Here is a 20,417-nt window from a genome sequence, read left to right as displayed (position 1 = left end):
TCTGGAAATTAAGCAGATGTCGCAGATGTACAGTGCCTTTGGAAAGTATTCAGACCCTTTGACTTTTTCCACATTTTGTTACGTTACAGCCTTATTCTAAAATAGATTTTTTTTTTTAAATGTGCCTCATCAATCTACACACAATAACCTATAACGGCAAAGCAAAAACAGCTTATTTTTTATGTGCTAATTTATAATAAAAATATAACATATAAGTGTTCAGACCCTTTACTCAGTACTTTGTTGAAGCACCTTTCGAGACTTCTTTGGTATAACGCTACAAGCTTGGCACGCCTGTTTTTGCAGAGTTTCTCCCATTCATCTCTGCAGATCCTATCTAGCTCTGTCAGGTTGAATGGGGAGAGGTGCTGCACAGCTAGTTTCAGACCTCTCCAGAGATGTTAGATTGGGCTCAAGTCCGGGCTCTGGCTGGGCCACTCAAGGACATTCAGAGACTTGTCCTGAAGCCACTCCTGCGTTGCCTTGGCTGTGTGCTTAGGGTCGTTGTCCTGTTGGAAGGTGAACCTTCGCCGCAGTCTGAGGTCCTGAGCGCTCTGGAGCAGGTTTTCATCAAAGCTCTCTCTGTATTTTGCTCTGTTCATCTTTGCCTCGATCCTGACTAGTCTTCCAGTCCCTGCAGCTGAAAAACATCCCCACATCATGATGCTGCCACCACCATGCTTCACCGTAGGGATGGTTCCAGGTTTCCTCCAAATGTGACACTTAGCATTCAGGCCAGAGAATCTTGTTTCTCATAGTCTGAGAGACTTTAGGTGCCTTTTGGCAAACTCCAAGCGGGCTGTCATGTGCCTTTTACTGAGAAGTGGCTTCTATCTGGCCACTCTACCATAAAGGCATGATTGGTGGAGTGCTGCAGAGATAGTTGTCCTTCTGGAAGGTTCTCCCATCTCCACAGAGGAAATCTAGAGCTCTGTATGAGTGACCATCAGGTTCTTGGTCATCTCCCTGACCAAGGCCCTTCTCCCCCGATTGCTCAGTTTGGCCGGGCGGCCAGCTCCAGGATTAATCTTAAACATTTTCCATTTAAGAATGATGAATGTGTTCTTGGGGACCTTCAATGCTGCCGAAATGTTTTGGTACCCTTTCCCAGATCTGTGCCTTGACATAATCCTGTCTCTGAGCTCTACGGACAATCCCTTCGAACTCATGGCTTGGTTTTTGCTCTGACATGCACTGTCAACTGTGGGACTTTATGTAGACAGGTGTGTGCCTTTCCAAATCATGTCCAATCAATTGAATGTACCATAGGTGGATTCCAATAAAGTTGTAGAAACATCTCAAGGATGATCAATGGAAACAGGATGCACCTGAGCTCAATTTCAAGTCTCATAGCAAAGGGTCTGAATACTTGTGTAAATTAGCTATTTCAGTATTTCAATTTTAATACATTTGCTAACATTTCTAAAAAATGGTTTTCTCTTCGTCATTACGGGGTATTGTGTGTTTAAAAAAAAATAAGACTGTAATGTAACAAAATGTGGAACAGTTGAAGGGGTCTGAATTCTTTCCGAAGGTACTGTATTTACCACTTAGAGGCAGTGCTCGTTTAGAAGGTCATTCTCAGTGTGTGGAGAGAGAGCGAGCATGTGTATGTGGTATGTGAGCAAGTATCCATAAGTATGTGTGAATGTGAGTTCTTGCACACCTGGGTTCACACCCATTGTGTGTGTGTGTGTGTGTGTGTGTGTGTGTGTGTGTGTGTGTGTGTGTGTGTGTGTGTGTGTGTGTGTGTGTGTGTGTGTGTGTGTGTGTGTGTGTGTGTGTGTGTGTGTGTGTGTGTGTGTGTGTGTGTGTGTGTGTGTGTGTGCGAGAGAGAGAGAGAGAGATCATGTGTATGTGGTATGTGAGCAAGCATGCATAAGTACAGTATGTGTGAATGTGAGTACTTGTGTGAATGTGTGTGTGTGGAGTATTCACTTCTGACCTGTATTGCTGCTAGATTCTCCATCAGTTGGTCTGTGCTGGAGGCCCCCAGTAGCACAGAGCTCACCCCTTCATTCCTCAGGCACCATGCTGAGGGAGGGAACAACCACACAGGTAAATTAACAATGTGTGTGTGGAGCACAAAGCACAGTGAAGGAGTGAAGAAACACACACACGTCCAGTGCAACTAAGTGACTTCAGGTGAGCACAAAAACTCATTCTCAGACACTGTGACGTTAAGCTGAACCAACACATCGAAGATTTGACTACCAGGGACTTGACTAACCTCCCACTTGAGGTCCTACTAGACAGACAGACTATGGACGACGGTTAGCTCATTTGCTAACTCTGGTAATTTGACATTGTTGTGAACACTGTTAGATAGATTGCATAAGTCAGACTGACTGACAGACAGACTGCTTTACTGACTGACTAACACGTTGGAGCTCAAAAGACACAGACAGACGGATGGCTGGACAGGACAGACAGACAGACAGACAGAGAGAAAAAGAGAGAGCGGCAGGTGTGTGTTACCGATGGCGAGCTGGGGCAGGGTGCAGCCCAGTCGCTCGGCAATGGCCTGCAGCTCTTTCAGCTTCGCCTGCTGACGGCGCCCCTCCTCACTCAGGATCTTGTCCTTCATCCACTGGTAGCCCTGTCACAGCACACACACGCATGCGTGCACACACACACACATGCGTGCACACACACACACACACACACACACACACACACACACACACACACACACACACACACACACACACACACACACACACACACACACACACACACACACACACACACACACACACCACACACACACTCTCGCTCAGTACTACTGTATCCAGAAATCTCTGGTGTGCAGAGATGCCTTTCTGTGAATGGCTGAAAGTTATACATTTATCATACATAACGCATCCAGTGTGTGTGGATCTCTCACCAGTGGCAGAGCAGATGTCTGCTATGTGAGTGAACTACACAGAGACTGTAACTGACTGCCTCTGGTTATCGCACACACACAGCTACCCTCTGTCTTAGACCTTGGTTCTGTGCTTCCACATTTGTGTGCTTGAGTGGACTTAAATAGCCTGTTTCCACCAGTGGAGTGTATGACATAGGAAATCAATGGCATAGATCCCTTCATTGGAGGATTATTAAGCCAAAGATATCAGTGAACAGGAGGAGGAGAGCTATAGACAGCATGGTACATCACACATACTGTAGAAAGAGCACAGTGTGTGTGTGTGTGTGTGTGTGTGTGTGTGTGTGTGTGTGTGTGTGTGTGTGTGTGTGTGTGTGTGTGTGTGTGTGTGTGTGTGTGTGTGTGTGTGTGTGTGTGTGTGTGTGTGTGTGTGTGTGTGTGTGTGTGTGTGTGTGTGCGTGTGTGTATTTGTGCGTAGGTGTGTAGAATCTCCAAAGAATGTTCAACTGAAGCTGGCTGACAAAGATATACACTGAATGGCTTTCCTGACACTCAAAAGTCCCCAATCCTCAATTGACACGCATTAGTTCAGAGGAACGTCCTACAACAATGTACTATCAGGATAAACTGTTGTTAGCAGAAAGGAAGGTGGCAGAGTGGCAGGACAAGAAAACAACACCAACTACAACCACAAGCAAAGGGGTGTGACAGATGTGGGCTGGAGAGGATAAGGCATCAGTCACTCGTCAAACGTCAAAGGTTACCTTTAGTGAGGCCCGTGAGTACGGGGGTACCCCACTATCGTACTTCCCTGAGATGATCCCGCACGCCAGCGGAGACCACGTCATGGCACCCACACCTGCACAGAGACATCGGGATCATATTCATTATTGCACACTGTAGCAAAACGTTTTGCAACGGAAACCGAAAACAAGCGTTTCTTATTGGACAAGTTCAGGTAGGCCCTCTATGTTTCAGTCCGTTTTCTTCCATTTGGTGCCTAATGAATACCCAGCTTTACCGCTATTATGACTTCCATGCCTTGGTCTTTATGTGCCTTGACAAGCTACTTGGACTGAGAGCAACTCCTAAGAGTGATTCATTCAAAATACAAATACTGTATATTAGCTACATTACAATTATCACAACTTTTGGCTAGCATTAGCCACATTACCAAACATGAATAGCAGCACATGGAGTATGTTTGTGGCAAAAATGGCAGACCTCAGCTCTTTCAGGATCTACCCTTATTAAACGCTGGAACAATAGAGATGGAAAGAGGGCACACATATTTTATCGTTGTAGTAAGTGCATCCTCTATCCACCTTTATGGGTCAAACCGAAGGGAGGCAGACGGTTGCTGTGTAACTTACCTATTTTGTGGAAGAGCTCGGGAAGCTGCACCTCCACCTTCTCCCTCTGGAACATGTGGTACTCAGCCTGCTCACATATAGGGGGTATCAGGTTGAACTGCCTGGCCACTGAGTACGCCTCCTATAGGACAGACAACGAACAGCAGCAAACAGGCTCAGGGACGAACAATGTAATATCGTAACAATACAGTGATGGGAATAAGTCATTGATTATTTTGTGTAATCCATGGTTTAATCGTGTTTCAACCGTTTTCCAACTCACCATGATCTCCATGGAGCTCCAGCGCGACGTTCCCCAGTACATGGCCATCCCCTGGTTGATCACATGGGTCATTGCCCGCACCGTCTCTGCCAATCAAAAGACACCATTCACCCATTGGCCCCGACATTGGAGAAGAGGAGTGGTGGGAACAGGTGAGATTAAGAGAGAGGGTGGAAAGGTATTGAGGAGAGGGATATACGAGAATTGAAAGAGAAAGAGGAGATAGAAGGAAAGTCCACATAGAATTTTGGACAAAGGGTAAAAGCACAAAGGAGCTACCTGGTTAATGTATACATCAGTTTAAATAATGAGCAGTGAAACATATGGGGAGAAAAGGATACTACGTAATTCCTTTTTGGAGCCAATTGACACATTGATTTTCTTTTTTTGGGCTTTTGTTTTGATTTGACACACAAAGGTATTTATGCGTTAAGGTTTTACAGTCACAAATCAGGCAGTCAAATACCAATTTTATTTGGGCAAAACAACACTATCCATGCCAGAGTCAAAACAGCAGTAGGGTCAATCCAAAACCCAGAGTTTTCTTCAAAGCTTTTCATGCTACTTTTATTTAAGAAACATTACATTTTAAAAACAGGCTGTATTAAAAGCATGTTTTAAAGAGAACAGCTCTGTGAAAAAAAATACTGTAAATCTTATAATCTGGCAGCACAATTTAATTTTAAACATGTCATGCTGTCAGATTATAATGAGATTTTCAGTATTTTATGTTTCCCCTATTACTATGTAATTACAGTTATAACTGTAGTAACAACATAGTAATTACATAGGTATTACACTGTAACTATATGTAATAAGGTTGTAGCGCTATCAGTTATTACACAATTGGAACAAGGAATGTATAATTACACATCCAATTGCTGAAGATTCTGTTATATGTTATTACACATTTTCTTGTTCCGCTATGTAACTAATGTTTTATAATTACACGTTTGAAAGACAACTGTGAATGACTTAATAACTCGACCCAAAATTTGACATTGTTACATGTAACTACAAGGTGCCACTACCATTGAGCTTCATTCACCTCAGTCAATAGGGGATTTTTTTCATTCTACAAACACATTTCATACAAGCACTAGCTCAGCCCCGGGATTAAACTCTAGTTTAGTTTCGTGTCAAGTCAAACAGCAGTTACCTAAAGTGCCGTCAGAAAGTATTCCCACCCCTTGCCTTTTCCACATGTTGTTGTGATACAGCCTGAATGAAAAATTTATTAAATTGAGATTGTGTGTCACTGACCTACACTCAATGTCAAAGTGGAATTCTTTTTTAGACATTTTTAGAAATTAATATAAAATGAAAAGCTGAAATGTCTTGAGTAAATAATTATTCAACCCCTTTGTTGAGTAAATAAGTATTCAACCCCTTTGTTATGGCAAGCCTAAAGTACAAATTTGCTTATTAAGTCACATAATAAGTTGCATGGATTCACTCTGTGTGCAATAACAGTGTTTAAATGACTACCCCATCCTGTTCCCCACACACACAATTATTTCGAAGGTCCCTCAGTCAAGTAGCGAATTTCAAACAGAGATTCAACCAGAAAGACCAGGGAGGTTTTCCAATGCCTCGCAAAGGACACCTATTGGTAAATGGGTACATTTTTTATAAAAAGCAGACATTGAATATAGTTATTAATTACACTTTAGATGGTGTATCAATGCACCTAATCACTACAAAGATACAGGCATCCTTGCTGGATCGAATCCCCGAGCTGACAAGGTAAAAATCTGTTGTTCTGCCCGAGCAAGGTAGTTAACCCACTGTTCTCCGGGCGCTGAAGACGTGGATGTCGATTATGGCAGCCCCCCGCACCTCTCTGATTCTTAGAGACATACTCAGAAAGACTCAAAGCTGTAATCACTGTTGAATACTTTATATAATCAAGCTATATTAGTGTTTTATTTTTCAAACATTTTTGACAAATGTTCGAATTTGTCTTCCACTTTGACATTAGAGTATTTTGTGTAGATCATTGACAAAAAAAAACAATTAAATCAATTTTAATCCCACCTAGTAACACAACAAAATGTGGAAAAAGACAAGGGGTGCGAATAATTTCTGAAGGCACACACACACACACACACAGTCAACACTGCTGCTCTACTATATATTATTTATTCAACACCGCGACCAAGATACTACCCATTTTTTATTTGTAAATACAGTTGTACTTGACATAGCACATTCATTATCTATACTGTAGATCCTATTGTGTACATATTTGGCTATTACTATGCATAATAACTCTTATATGTTCATTTTTAGAAACTGTTAAAACTTCTTCTTCTTATTATTCTCTCCGCAGCCACCTGTTGCGTCAAAACCGTAAAATCGACCGATACCAAAACAACTTTCAAACGTGTAGGCTCACCATCTGCAGTGCACTTGAAAAAACTTTTAACACTACAACCGTACTTGCATAAATCCCAATGCATTTCAATGGCCATAGACTTGAATGGTAAAAATGTAGCCCTTAACTAGTCTTCAATCGTTTAAACTTCTTATGGCTGCAGGGGCAGTATTGAGTAGCTTGGATGAAAGGTGCCCAGAGGTGCCCATAGTAAACTGCCTGCTCCTCAGTCCCAGTTGCTAATATATGCATATTATTATTAGTATTGGATAGAAAACACTCAGAAGTTTCTAAAACTGTTTGAATGATGTCTGTGAGTATAACAGAACTCATATGGCAGGCAAAAACCTGAGAAAAAATCCAAACAGGAAGTGGGAAATCTGAGGTTGGTCGATTTTCAACCCAGCCCCTATTAAATACACAGTGGGATATGGTTGAGTTTGCACTTCCTACGGCTTCCACTAGATGCCAATAGTCTGTAGAACCTTGTCTGATGCCTCTAATGTGAAGTGGGGCCGAAGGAGACAAGAATTAGTCAGGTCTACCATGACCTGACCATGCTCTGACCATGCACGTTCACATGAGAGGGAGCTCTGTTCCATCGCACATCTGAAGTCAATGTAATTCTCCGGTTGGAACATTATTGAAGATTTATGTTAAAAACATTCTAAATATTGATTCAATACATCGTTTGACATGTTTCTACTGACTGTTACAGAACCTTTTGACATTTCGTCTGCTTTTAGTGAATGAACTTCCTGACTTTGGATTTGTTTACCAAACACGCTAACAAAAATAGCTATTTGGACATAAATGATGAACATTATCGAACAAAACAAACATTTCTTGTGGAAGTGGGAGTCCTGGGAGTGCATTCCGACGAAGATCAGCAAAGGTAAGTGAAGATTTATAATGCTTTTTATGAGTTTTGTTGACTGCACAATTTGGCGGGTAACTGTATGGCTTCCTTTTGTGGCTGAACACTGTTCTCAGATTATTGAATAGTGTGCTTTTGCCGTAAAGCTTTTTGAAATCTGACACAGCGGTTGCATTAAGAACAAGTGTATCTTTAATTCTATGTAAAACATGTATCTTTCATCAAAGTTTATGATGAGTATTTCTATATTATTTGACGTGGCTCTCCGCAATTTCTCCGGATATTTTGGAGGCATTTCTGAACATGGCGCCAATGTAACCTGAGGTTTTTGGATATAAATATGAACTTTATCGAACAAAACATATACTGTATGTATTGTGTAACATGAAGTCCTTTGAGTGTCATCTGATGAAGATCATCAAAGGTTAGTGATTAATTGTATCTCTATTTCTGCTTTTTGTGACTCCTGTCTTTGGCTGGAAAAATGGCTGTGTTTTTCTGTGATTTTGCGGTGACCTAACATAATCGTTTGTGGTGCTTTCGCTGTAAAGCCTATTTGAAATCGGACAGTTTGGTGGGATTAACAGCAAGATTACCTTTAAAATGGTATAAGATACATGTATGTTTGAGGAATTTTAATTATGAGATTTCTGTTGTTTGAATTTGGCGCCCTGCACTTTCACTGGCTGATGTCATATCGATCCCGTTAACAGGATTGCAGCCATAAGAAGTTTTTAAGCTAGAAACGCCATTCAAACTTTAAAATGTGCAGACTGGTCTGGAATAGGTTGCTTGTATTCAGTGTTTTGATACCATGTATACTTTCTGAACTATTACTGTTTAATGGTGGACCTAGGCTTAAATGGGAAGTATTTGTATTCGCCAATACTCTTGAGCCGTTAAATATACCAACACCAAAGCAACTTTAAAACGTGCAGATTGGCACTGGTACTGTTGCTTGAAGAAAACGTTTTGATACTAATTATACTTTTCGTACTACAACCATATTTGCATAAACCCAAATATATTTTAGGGGCTATAGACTTTAATGGAAGAAATATCGGTCGCTGCTAGTTTTCAATGGTTTAAGCTAGAAACGCCATTCAAACTATTCATTCTGGAATAGTGTGCCTGAACACAGATTTTTGATACAATTTATACTATTTGAACTATAACCATTTTAAATGTCCATAAATGCTTTAAAGGCTTTAAAGCGAAGAATTTGGATTAGCCAACATTAATTCATAGAAAAAAATTACTATAAATAGACATCCTAAAGAATACATTTCAATACTAATTGAACCGTTAACGCTACAAACACCAAACCAAATGCTGACATGTACAGACTGACTCAACTTAGATTGCATGTAAAAAGATTGTTGATGCTCTTTGTACTTTTGGAACTATAACAGTTTTATATTTGCATAAAAGCTCCATAGACTTCAAAGGCAACATTTGGATTCACCACTGCTCTTGATCCATTTCAGCTACAAACACCACCCCAATGTTGACATGTAGAGACAGACTCAACTTAGATGGCTTCAACACCGTTTTTTGATACCATTCATACTTTATAAACTATGAAGCGTGTCGTATCCCCATTTATTTCAATGGCGGAATGCAGGCTTCAACATTCTAAACTGAAATAACTGGCACAAAACTTACAGAATGTTCCAACTAAAACATTGAGAGCTTAAAAATATATGATATTGCTTATGATGATATAGTACTCTAGCCTACTATACTAGCCCACTATAACCCACTATAATAGCTCCACACCTACAAACCTCTCCAAAATAGGTCACTATAGCTAACACAGCCTATGAAAACACTATTACTACCATTACCACTACTACCATCACTACTGCCGTCACTACCACTAATACTACTATTTCACAACCATAAAGAATTCAAGACTAGCAAGCACACCACATTTACTTCAGTAAATGTCCTTTTCTAGTTGATATTGATTATTGAACTGCAATGTTGTGGGAGCTAGCACACAAGCATTTCACTGCACCTTTTATACCTGCTGTAAAATGTTATTTTATTTTATTTGAGATATAACGCTGACATATGGAGAGAGGAGACGAGAAAAAAACTAGCCAGTTTTAAAATGATGTGTTTTAGAACAGCTGACTAAAGATGCGGATTCAGATTTAAAAAAAACTCTGAGACAGTTACCACTTGTTGTAGCAAACAAGTATCATGAAATACATGCACCAGAAATAGAGCACACTTTGTAACTTGTCAGAGAGATATCAGCAAGCTAGGCTAGCTAGAGCAAAATAGTTGGCTAGCTGTCTGCTTGGCTAGCTACCTACCTGCTTGGCTAACACAGAACGTCAACATACTGTTTTCTGATTGGCTAAACGGACCAGTCTCGTCTCAAGTCTTTCGCTAAGTTTTGACAGGTTGAATTCTGTAAACTCCAGCAGCCAAAATTTGACATTCTAAAACTAGACCATTCAGATCAAGCAAACTTTGTTCTAAAACGGCATAAAAACGTCTTGTCTCGTCTCGGCTGTTATATCTGTACAGGCTTTAACTGTTGTAAAGAGAAAAAAAGGAAGATTTGTGAATACCGGTAAGTCTTCAGTGGCTCCAAAACCATCATCTAGCCTGGGGTATGCATTCTTTCCCTCCTATGGCACATATGGGTGCACGTTTTTGTTCCAGCCAAGTCTAAAACCTATTCTACCCATTAACTAGTATTTAATCAAGACTCTGATTAGTATAATTGGGTTACTGCTTGGCTGGAACAAAGCCCTGATGGGTTGCATGTTCAGGCAAGAGAGACACACTGCAGTCAAGACAGCGTTCACAAATGAGGCCGCAGCAGCACCGGCAGCGGCCATCTTGCAAAATAAAAGGAAATAAAAGGAAACCAAGTCGTATGAGAAATGAGAGGGATGAGTGATGCTAACGACAACAGTAATGGTCGGGAGGGGTTTGGCATGGGGTACGTTGGCTTTCACAATGTTTTATGACTACTGTAATGGTACACGTGGCTTGGTACACCTCATATCCTGATTTTCTTTCTATATGGTATGGAACTCTACATAATTGCCTTGATCTGGCATAAGTTACAGTTGAAGAGAGTGAGAGAAAAGAAACAGAAAGAGAAATAGAAAGACACCAAACTGAGTAAATCAAAGGATTCTGGAAGGATTACATCATATTATGGTTACAATTGTCAGCCGGGGAGAGAATGGACATCTTTAAGTGTCATTTCTTCCAACAACAAAAAGTGGAAATTGCCTTTTCAAGACGACTGAAATTGCCCACATTGGCATTATTGGCATTATAAGCCCAGAAACAGTTTATGTATTTGTGACAACTAAACATATCGGTTATACTGATGAACTGATGGAGAAAACATGAGGAAAAAATGCTTTGAAGTGAAAATGAGAAAGGAAACAAGTTACGGATTTTTTGTTTTTTTACAATGATTGAGGGATCCATGAAATTCTGTGAATTTCTCCAAAACGTACTTACAAGATGTAACGTTATCAAGTATGAATCAAACACTCACTCAATCTACTACAGTAGACCACCCTTTTGTGCTAGCACTACGAAAAGTCCAACATTTTATGGATTTAAAGGGGGTTTTGAATGGTAGGATAATGGAGGGGGAACTACTTTTATCAACTCACTGCCATAAAATGCCTTTCGTTTAAAGGGGTGTTGATTGAACACTTTGTTTTGACTAAGGGTACCATGTACCTTCTATGATGAATGTCTTGGACTTTGAGGTGTGAAATGGGTCTCCTGGTGACAAAAAAAAGAGAGTGAAGACGTTGACCAGTCTGTGAATGAAATGACATCTGGAAGTATACATAAGGGGCAGCAGGGTGGGAGCCACAGCCCAATACAGCGAGCCCCATCATGCACTGACTGAGCTCAAGTTCAAAGTTCACAATGCTTTACTGACCATTTCAATCAGTGACAGGAATAGAAATTTGTCATCCATTGCCCATGCCCCTGTTCGGTAGGTTTGGGTTTAGACAATCATATATTACTGCAGTTGGTATGCAAAGAGGATATTTGAGCTGTCAACTGTGTCCTATCTCTACATCTAGGATTCAAAAAACTTAGACTTATGTACCCAATAAAAGTAAATGTAACCTTAAGGTCCAAACCATAGAGCCATTTATCTGTCTGTAGATAATATGTACGCATGATACTCTAGCCTGACCGAACATTATTACTGCACCGCTGCACCACTGGATGCAAGGTGGTCTGTTTATGACAAGAATATGTCACGGTGCAGCAGATACACAGCACTGAACATACCACAGATGAATGTAAACAAACAGCATTCAAAGAAGAGTGCTGCCTACCTTCCATAGGTGTGTTGGGGTCCGGTCTGTTTGCGAAAACGACATCCACATACTCTAGCTGCAGTCTGTCTAGCGATGCCCTTAGACCTGCATTATATAGGGCAAAGACCATCAAGATAACGGTAATACTTTACATTAAAGCCAGAATCCTGTTTGTTTTTAATGCTCTCGTTTATGCACTGTATATACAGTATGTACTGAATCTAGTGAATGACTGGATTGGATCCAAATGTCATATTGATATCCTGCAAATATATAGGCTACCACACTGTACATGTAATAATAACTCAGTATAAAAGCGGCTTAAAATGGCTTACCTTCGATGATATGTTTTCTGGACAACCCTCTTTCTGTTTCTGCTCTGATAAGCAAACAACAAATGCCCTTGTCAGGATATAAAATCATGACATTTAACAACTCTGTGCTACAATTCACAGTTTCACATGTCATACTGTAACTGATACAGTACAGATGTTCACTGTATTCGATCCATATTGGTGGGTTGAATGTGAGACATAGAGATAGATAGAGGGCACACTTGACACACAGCATGTTTTAGCAGGGGCAGCATGTGCCCTCTATCCATCTCTATGATGCAGGACAGAAACGTATTTAAGTTGAATTGGTGCCTCCTGTCAGTGCTAAGCAAGACCATTAAAGCAAGAATTCTTAATCAAAACATTGACTAAGTGTTCTCCCTGCAACTGTTTCAGTAAAACCTGAGGGATGGGGCTAGAGAAATCCAACCACTCTCAAATCAATAGACTACGCTATGGATGCAAGGACTGACTATCCATGTTATCAAAATTATAGTTTTAACCATGTTTTTAGGCTATACAGTGGCTGTTTACATTTTTTTTTTTTTTTTACAAACATTCAAGCTTATATTTTGAGTTCTGATGGGGTACGACAGTTGAACCAAGCTCATTGTCAAGCCCTGATCTGTTTCACCTGTCCTTGTGCTTGTCTCCACCCCCTCGCCCATCTTCCCCACTTATCCTCTGGGTATTTATGCCTGTGTTTTCTGTCTGTCCGTGCCAGTTTATCTTGTTTGTCAAGCTTGGCAGCGTTTGTCCTGTCAGCTACTGTCTTTTCCCAGCCTCTCTTTTTCTAATTTTTGACCCTTGCCTGTCCTGACCCTGTACCCGCCCACCTGACCACTCTGCCTGTCCCTGAGCCTGCCTGCTGTCCTGTACCTTTGCTCCTACTCTGGATTATCGACCCCTGCCTGCCTTGACCTGTCGTTTGCCTGCCCTTGTTGTTACAATAAACATTGTTACTTCACACAGTCTGCATTTGGGTCTTACCTTGATACCTGATAGTACGAACTGGCCATGACTGACCCAGTAGACTTGGTCCAGCTCCGCAACGCCATCTCCTCCCAAGGAGCCACCATTGGTAGGCAAGAGGAGTTGCTTCGTGGTCTGATGGAAGGATTCCAGGCCGTGGCCGAACGACACGACCTAGTCTTGGACGCATTGCGGGAGAAATTCTGTGGGTTGCCTACTAGGCAGCCTACCACAACAGTAACCTCCCAGCCCCTCTGTAACTCGGTTGGTAGCAGCGCCGTCACCCCGGTTTCCCGGGAACCCCGCTTACCTCCCCTGGAGCGCTACGATAGAGATTCCAGAACCTGCCGGGCCTTTCTCTCCCAGTGCTCCCTCGTTTGAGCTACACCCTTCTTCATTCCCCTCGGACCACTCGAATGTAGCGTACATTATTAGTCTGATGTCCGGGAGGGCACTCGCCTGGGCCACGGCGGTGTGGGAGAAACCATCCGCCATCTGCCTCAGTCTGGAGGTATTCATGGCAGAGGTGAGAAAAGTTTGAGGCTCCGGTGTCCGGGAGAGAGGCTGCCCGGAAGTTACTCCAGCTTCGGCAGGACACCCTCAGTGTTGCAGACTATGCGATGGAGTTCCGCACGCTAGCAGCGGAGGGTACCTGGAACCCGGAAGCACTGTTCTCCAATAATCCGGGAACTTGTCGGAGGTAAAGGATGAGCTGGCAGCCCGAGAACTACCGACAGATCTCGACTCACTCATCGCTTTAATCATCCGGATTGATGGTCGGCTACAGGAACGTAGAGGTCCGATTGCGGAAGAGGTCCGATTGCAGTCCAAATCACTCACACAGGGATCCCACCTTGCAGCTGATGAACTCCGAAAGTCCCCGGCGTCTACGTCCCCGAGAGGATCCGAGCCTACCCGAGTCCCTCCAAGAGCCTCCGGAGACTGCCGATTCACCTCTTCCTGAGCTGATGCAGCTCGGCAGGGCGAAGCTGTCTCCAGCCGAAAGAGTACGCAGACTTGTGACCTAGAGTTGTCTGTATTGCGATACTGCCAGTCATTTTGTGTCTACCTGTCCCTTCAAGAGACCTAGCTCATCTGTTGGAGTGAGTACACTAGTGGGTCTTAAAGATAATTGTTCTTCTCCCCTTACTCGCCCCCCTCTCCATGCTACCCTGTTGTGGGGCGACCAGTCCAACTCTCTCCAGGTACTCATCGACTCAGGGGCCGATGTGAGTCTCATGACGTTACCCTGGCGTCCAAACTGGGTATCCCCACTCAACCCCTCTCCATTCCCATGGGTGTTAGGGCGCTGGACGGGCGCTCTATATGCCAGGTCACCCACCAGACCACCTCCGTCAACCTACGAGTGTCGGGGAACCACAGCGAGACGATACAATTTCTGCTGGTTCCCATGGTATTGGGATTCTCTTGGCTCCAGGTAACACAATCTCTCCATTGACTGGGCTACTGGTGCCACCGTGGGCTGGAGCCCGTCCTGCCACACTCATTGCCTGAAGTCAGCTCTGCCTGCCCCGGGACGTCTTCCTAGGAAATTGCCCCGGACCTCTCTGCCAGCTCCGCAGAGCACCAGGACCTCCGGGAGGGGTTCAGTAAGACCCGGGCCACTTCGATTCCACAGCACCGACCGGTATCCAAGAAGGTCAAGCCTGAGGCGCTGGCACGCCGCTATAGTGCCGCGGCTACACCCTCGGAAGCCGAGACCTTTCCCCCCGCTCCAAGATCATTAGCCCCTCTGTTGTTCATCCTCTGTTGCCCCGTACCCTCTGTATTTTTCCTACTTTTCTGTGTCTAGAGTCAAAACCATGTCTGACTGCCACTCGTTTTCTGTTTCTAGGCCCATCCCTCCCCCCGTGTCATCGATGGCCAGCCAGCATACACGGTGAGACGCCTCCTGAGGGTTTGACCACGGGGGCAGGGATTTCCGGTACCTGGTTGACTGGGAGGGTTATGGCCCGGAGGAGAGGTGCTGGGTTCCCGCTAAAGACATCCTGGACCCTTCCATTATCGCCGACTTTCACCGCCGGCACCACAGTCAACCAGGTATCCGCCCAGGTGGAACACCAGGTGGCATCCCTAGAGGGAGGGGTGTACTGTCACACCCTGATCTGTTTCACCTATCCTTGTACTTGTCTCCACCCCCTCCAGGTGTCGCCCATCTTCCCCACTTATCCTCTGGGTATTTATACCTGTGTTTTCTGTCTGTCTGTGCCAGTTCATCTTGTTTGTCCTGTCAGCTCTTGTCTTTTCTCAGCCTCTCTTTTTCTTGTCCTCCTGGTGTTTGACCCTTGCCTGTCCTGACCTTGTACCCACCTGCCTGACCACTCTGCCTGTCCCTGACCGTAAGCCTACCCGCCGTCCTGTACCTTTGCTCCTACTCTGGATTATCGACCCCTGCCTGCCTTGACCTGTCGTTTGCCTGCCCCTGCTGTTACAATAAACATTGTTACTTCACATAGTCTGCACTTGGGTCTTACCTTGATACCTGCTACCCATGAGGCATTTATACGTTATATTCTTCAAGAATCAATGGGTACATATCATTAATTTATAAGTCCAAAAATGGATGCAACTACTAATGAATGCCCTTTTAATTGGTCCTCAGTGAAAGGGCATTCTCATAGGAGGGGATCGACCCCGTTTCCTCATAGGAAAACAATTAAGAGTCATACAGCCTCAATACTGCCTCTAACACACGCACACACACACACACATACAGAAAAAGGCTCCAGTATAATACGTACTTTCCTCCCCAGAATATCTTGGTGGTGATGACCAAAGTGGAGCGCCTGTAAGGAGAGAGAAGTGTATGAGGGACAGGTGCATGGTGAGCATTCTTGAAAATGGGAGATCCAGTGCATTATGTTATAATTCTTCAGAATTATTTAATTATAAGTCTTCTGCACTTAAGTCCCCTTGGCCCCAATGACGATTTGACAGAAAAACAATTAATTCTGAACCTATTTCATCTGGTGTGTTATTTTTTTACTTGCAGTAATTAATTAATAGTAATTGTTGACTGATTATGTAACTGATTATGTAAACAAATAAAAAGCAACAAATAAATAGCACTTTTTATGAAAACCTCGATTCCTGCTGCTGCCTCTGATGATAACCATACAGGAGAAGAGCTGTGGGCTTTAGCAGGGTACTTCTTCAGAAGTGAGGAAGAAGCATGTTTGTTTCCCCTCAGCGCTCCCATCCAATGCCATTGACTACCCGGCTAACCCTGCAGGCTAGATAGCTAGCGTTAAGTGCACTTCACCATTCATAAAATAACAAAACACAGGAGTAACAAACAAGTCTGGCCACTAGCAATCTCCTCCATCCTCCCTTACAAAGAGCGAGTCTAGCTGCTGAGACAGAACATTTTGAAATTCGAGAGAGAGAGATTTGACAGGTGCGGCGGACTACACTGGTGTTCCTGTATGCTCAAGACAATGTGTTTAGTGGAATTTAAACCAATGTTTCAGTTCGTTGACCCCCCCCATTTTCTTTTCATTCACATAAGTATTCAGACGCTTTACTCAGTACTTTGTTGACGCACCTTTAGCAGCGATTACAGCTTTGAGTCTTCTTGGGTATGAAGCTACAAGCTTGGCACACCTGTATTTGGGGAGTTTCTCCTATTCTTCTCTGCAAATCCTCTCAAGCTCTGTCAGGTTGGATGGGGAGCGTTGCTGCGCAGCTATTTGCAGGTCTCTCCAGAGATGTTTGATTGGGTTCAAGTCCGGGCTCTGGCTGGGGCACTCAAGGACATTCAGAGATATGTCCCGAAGCCACTCCTGCGTTGTCTTGGCTGTGTGCTTAGGGTCGTTGTCCTGTTGAAAGGTGAACCCTCGCCCCAGTCTGAGGTCCTGAGCGCTCTGGAGCAGGTTTTCATCAAGGCTCTCTCTGTAATTAGCACCATCCATCATTCCTTCAATTCTGACCAGTTTCCAAGTCCCTGCCGATGAAAAACATCCCCACAGCATGATGCTGCCACCACCATGCTTCGCTGTGGGGATGGTGTTCTCGGGGTGATGTGAGGTGTTGGGTTTGCGCCAGACATAGCATTTTCCTTGATTCCCAAAAAGCTCAATTTTAATCTCGTCTGACCAGAGTACCTTCTTCCATATGTTTGGTGAGTCTCCCACATGCCTTTTGGTGAACACCAAATGTGTTTGCTTATTTTTTTCTTTAAGCAAGGGCTTTTTTTTGTCCACTCTTCCGTAAAGCCCAGCTCTGTGGAGTGTACGACTTAAAGTGGTCCTATGGACAGATACTCCAATCTCCGATGTGGAGCTTTGCAGTTCCTTCAGGGTTATCTTTGGTCTCTTTGTTGCCTCTCTGATTAATGCCCTCCCTGCCTGGTCTGTGAATTTTGGTGGGCGGCCCTCTCTTGGCAGGTTTGTTGTGGTGCCATATTCTTAACATTTTTTAACATCCTTGGGATGTTCAAAGTTTTTTTTATTTTTTTATAACCCAACCCTGATCTGTACTTCTCCACAACTTTGTCCCTGACCTGTTTGGAGAGCTCCTTGGTCTTCATAGTGCCACTTGCTTGGTGGTGCCTCTTGCTTAGTGGTGTTGCAGACTCTGGGGCCTTTCAGAACCGGTGTATATATATACTGACATTATGTGACAGATCATGTGACACTTAGATTGCACACAGGTGGACTTTATTTAATGAATTATGTGACTTCTGAAGGTAATTGGTTGCACCAGATTTTATTTAGTGGCTTCATAGCAAAGGGGGTGAATACATATGCACGCACTACCTTTCTGTTTTTATTTTTTTTAAACAATTCTTTTTTTAAATTTCACTTCACCAATTTGGACTATTTTGTGTATGTCCATTACATGAAATCCAAATAAAAATCTATTTAAATTACAGGTTGTAATGAAACAAAATAGGAAAAACGCCAAGGGGGGTGAATACTTGTGCAAAGCACTGTATTTTGTCTCTGATGTTAGCTAATATGGTGACCACGATGTAGGCTGTGAGTAGCGTTTAGCAGTTATGATATGAATGATTGGTTTGGAAACGTTTTTTTGCCTGGTCACAGACAGCTGATGTGTTGTGCACTGAAGTCCACAAGCGAAGGGAAAAGGTAAGAGGAGGAGAGCGCGTAGATGCGAGAAGTATATATACAACGTGTAAAGTGATCATGCTGTTCATATGTGGCTGTTATGAAAGTGAATTGTGTTTGCGTGTGATCAGGGATGTATTCATTCCACCAATTCTATTGAAAAAGTTTCTTAAACGGAAGCAAACGGAACAAAACGGGGATAAACATACATTCATTTGTCCAATAGGAACTCTCATTTGCAACTGTTGGACTACTGATTAGAACCTAGATCAGCTAGATGCAGGCAAGAGTGTGCAAGGTGGTGTTGAATGTGTCACTGTCTGTCACCTTGATTACTCAAAATTTTGTCTTGAACTGTGTACCTACGTTGTAAACTTTCATTCATAAGCTAGGTTGTAGCAACCTCATTTTGGGTAAAGGACATTTTTTAGGATCATGTAGTAGCCTAAACCTATGGATGTTACATTGAGCTGGGTGAATGGAATATGAAAGACAGTCATCCAATATGCTGTAATAGAAATAAGGCCATGCTCATAAAAAAAATATATATATAGTTTAATTTCCAACATAGATGGCATTAGCAATAATTTCACACGCACACACACACACACACACACACACACACACACTGGGGCATGCGTGAAAATGGCTCCGGACGACAACAAAAATCCCATAAAACTCTACGCACCTCCAACCTTTCTTCTTGATGATGTTTCCCAATACGACCTCTGCCCTGGAAGAGAACAACAACAAATTCTTACAACCATGGGAAGTTTAATGAATACCACTCTTTGGATGTTATTAACAAATGGTGCATGAGGGAAGTACTGAGCACAATTTGTGAAATAGGAGAGCAGTGGGGACTTCTGGTCTATGAGGTCAAGGCTAATGACGCAGGCGATTTACTGAAACGTGAAAGCAGAGAATAATGCTCTGTCTATCGCTTTTTCAGACTTTTTTCATTCTCTCTCGCGCTCTCTCTTTCTCTCTCCAAAAGGACATTCTCAGCATGTGAAAGGGAAGGATAGAGGGAGGATTGGGTCGAGGACGCTGCATCTCTCTGGCTGTTGACAGATGTTACATCTCTGCCCCAAGGACCAATGTGTTCTCCATGAATGGCTCTTATCATTTCCCATCAAGCACATCTTCCTCTATGTGACAGCTCTTATCAAACACAGCTTTGTTAGTGGGTACTGTATGTGGTGTGTGTACTGTATGTGGTGTGTGTGTGTTATTAGCAATAATTTCACACACACACACACACACACACACACACACACACACACACACACACACACACACACACACACACACACACACACACACACACACACACACACACACACACACACACACACACACACACACACACACACGTAATGCAGTTGAAGATGTTCTTATGCAGTTGGAGGGGATGGGAGTTCAACCACGCTCTGAAGCTACAGTGACCTCAAAGTGGTTAGCCACTGAGGCCCAGTAAAACAGACGGAGATGGAATGGAAGAGCGGATGTGTGTGTGTGGTGTGTGTGTGAGCGCGTGTGTGTGCATGTGTGTCTGCACGTGCGTGAATGTGTGCGTGTGTGTGTGCACTCACTTCCCTGCAGCGTAGACCTCTGCTGTGTCAAACAGATTGATCCCGTTCTCATAGGCCAGTGTCATTATTTCCTCCGCCATCTACAGAGAGAGAGAGAGAGAATTGACATGGGTGTCTGTGCTGTCTAATAGAAGGTCTGAAGTGAAAAGGCTTTAGTTGATTAGCATAAAGCAATGACACATGGATAACATGCGCTGTGCACACACTCACCACACGCTGCTGCTACTGTCTATTATCTATCCTTGTTAAGTGCCTCGTCACTTTACCCCTACCTATATGTACAGTACATATCTACCTCAATAACCTCGTACCCCAATAACCTTCACTCGGTACTGGTACTCC

General features: G+C 43.2%; 1 protein-coding gene across 6 annotated transcripts in view; it reads right to left on the bottom strand.

Annotated features, from left to right (window-relative positions):
* The window catches only part of LOC120058953 (voltage-gated potassium channel subunit beta-2), a 96,791-nt gene that overhangs the window by 294 nt on the left and 76,080 nt on the right, over window positions 1–20,417 (bottom strand). For 4 of the 6 annotated variants that reach the window (XM_039007706.1, XM_039007708.1, XM_039007705.1 and 1 more), the window contains 10 exons: window positions 20,076–20,155; window positions 19,169–19,213; window positions 16,153–16,197; window positions 12,419–12,462; window positions 12,102–12,188; window positions 4,505–4,590; window positions 4,243–4,363; window positions 3,634–3,728; window positions 2,479–2,599; window positions 1,946–2,034 (listed from right to left, as the gene is read on the bottom strand). In XM_039007706.1, coding sequence (XP_038863634.1) covers window positions 1,946–2,034; window positions 2,479–2,599; window positions 3,634–3,728; window positions 4,243–4,363; window positions 4,505–4,590; window positions 12,102–12,188; window positions 12,419–12,462; window positions 16,153–16,197; window positions 19,169–19,213; window positions 20,076–20,155 — 813 coding nt within the window. Of the gene's footprint in view, window positions 1–1,945; window positions 2,035–2,478; window positions 2,600–3,633; window positions 3,729–4,242; window positions 4,364–4,504; window positions 4,591–11,484; window positions 11,530–12,101; window positions 12,189–12,418; window positions 12,463–16,152; window positions 16,198–19,168; window positions 19,214–20,075; window positions 20,156–20,417 lie in introns of all 6 variants that reach the window. The other 2 variants (XM_039007703.1, XM_039007707.1) reach the window with 2 other exon arrangements.

This window comes from Salvelinus namaycush, chromosome 14 (genome assembly GCF_016432855.1).
Source record: "Salvelinus namaycush isolate Seneca chromosome 14, SaNama_1.0, whole genome shotgun sequence".
Classification (NCBI taxonomy): domain Eukaryota; kingdom Metazoa; phylum Chordata; class Actinopteri; order Salmoniformes; family Salmonidae; genus Salvelinus; species Salvelinus namaycush.
The sequence above is the reverse complement of the archived record's forward strand: the minus strand, read 5'-3'. Positions and strand labels throughout refer to the sequence as shown.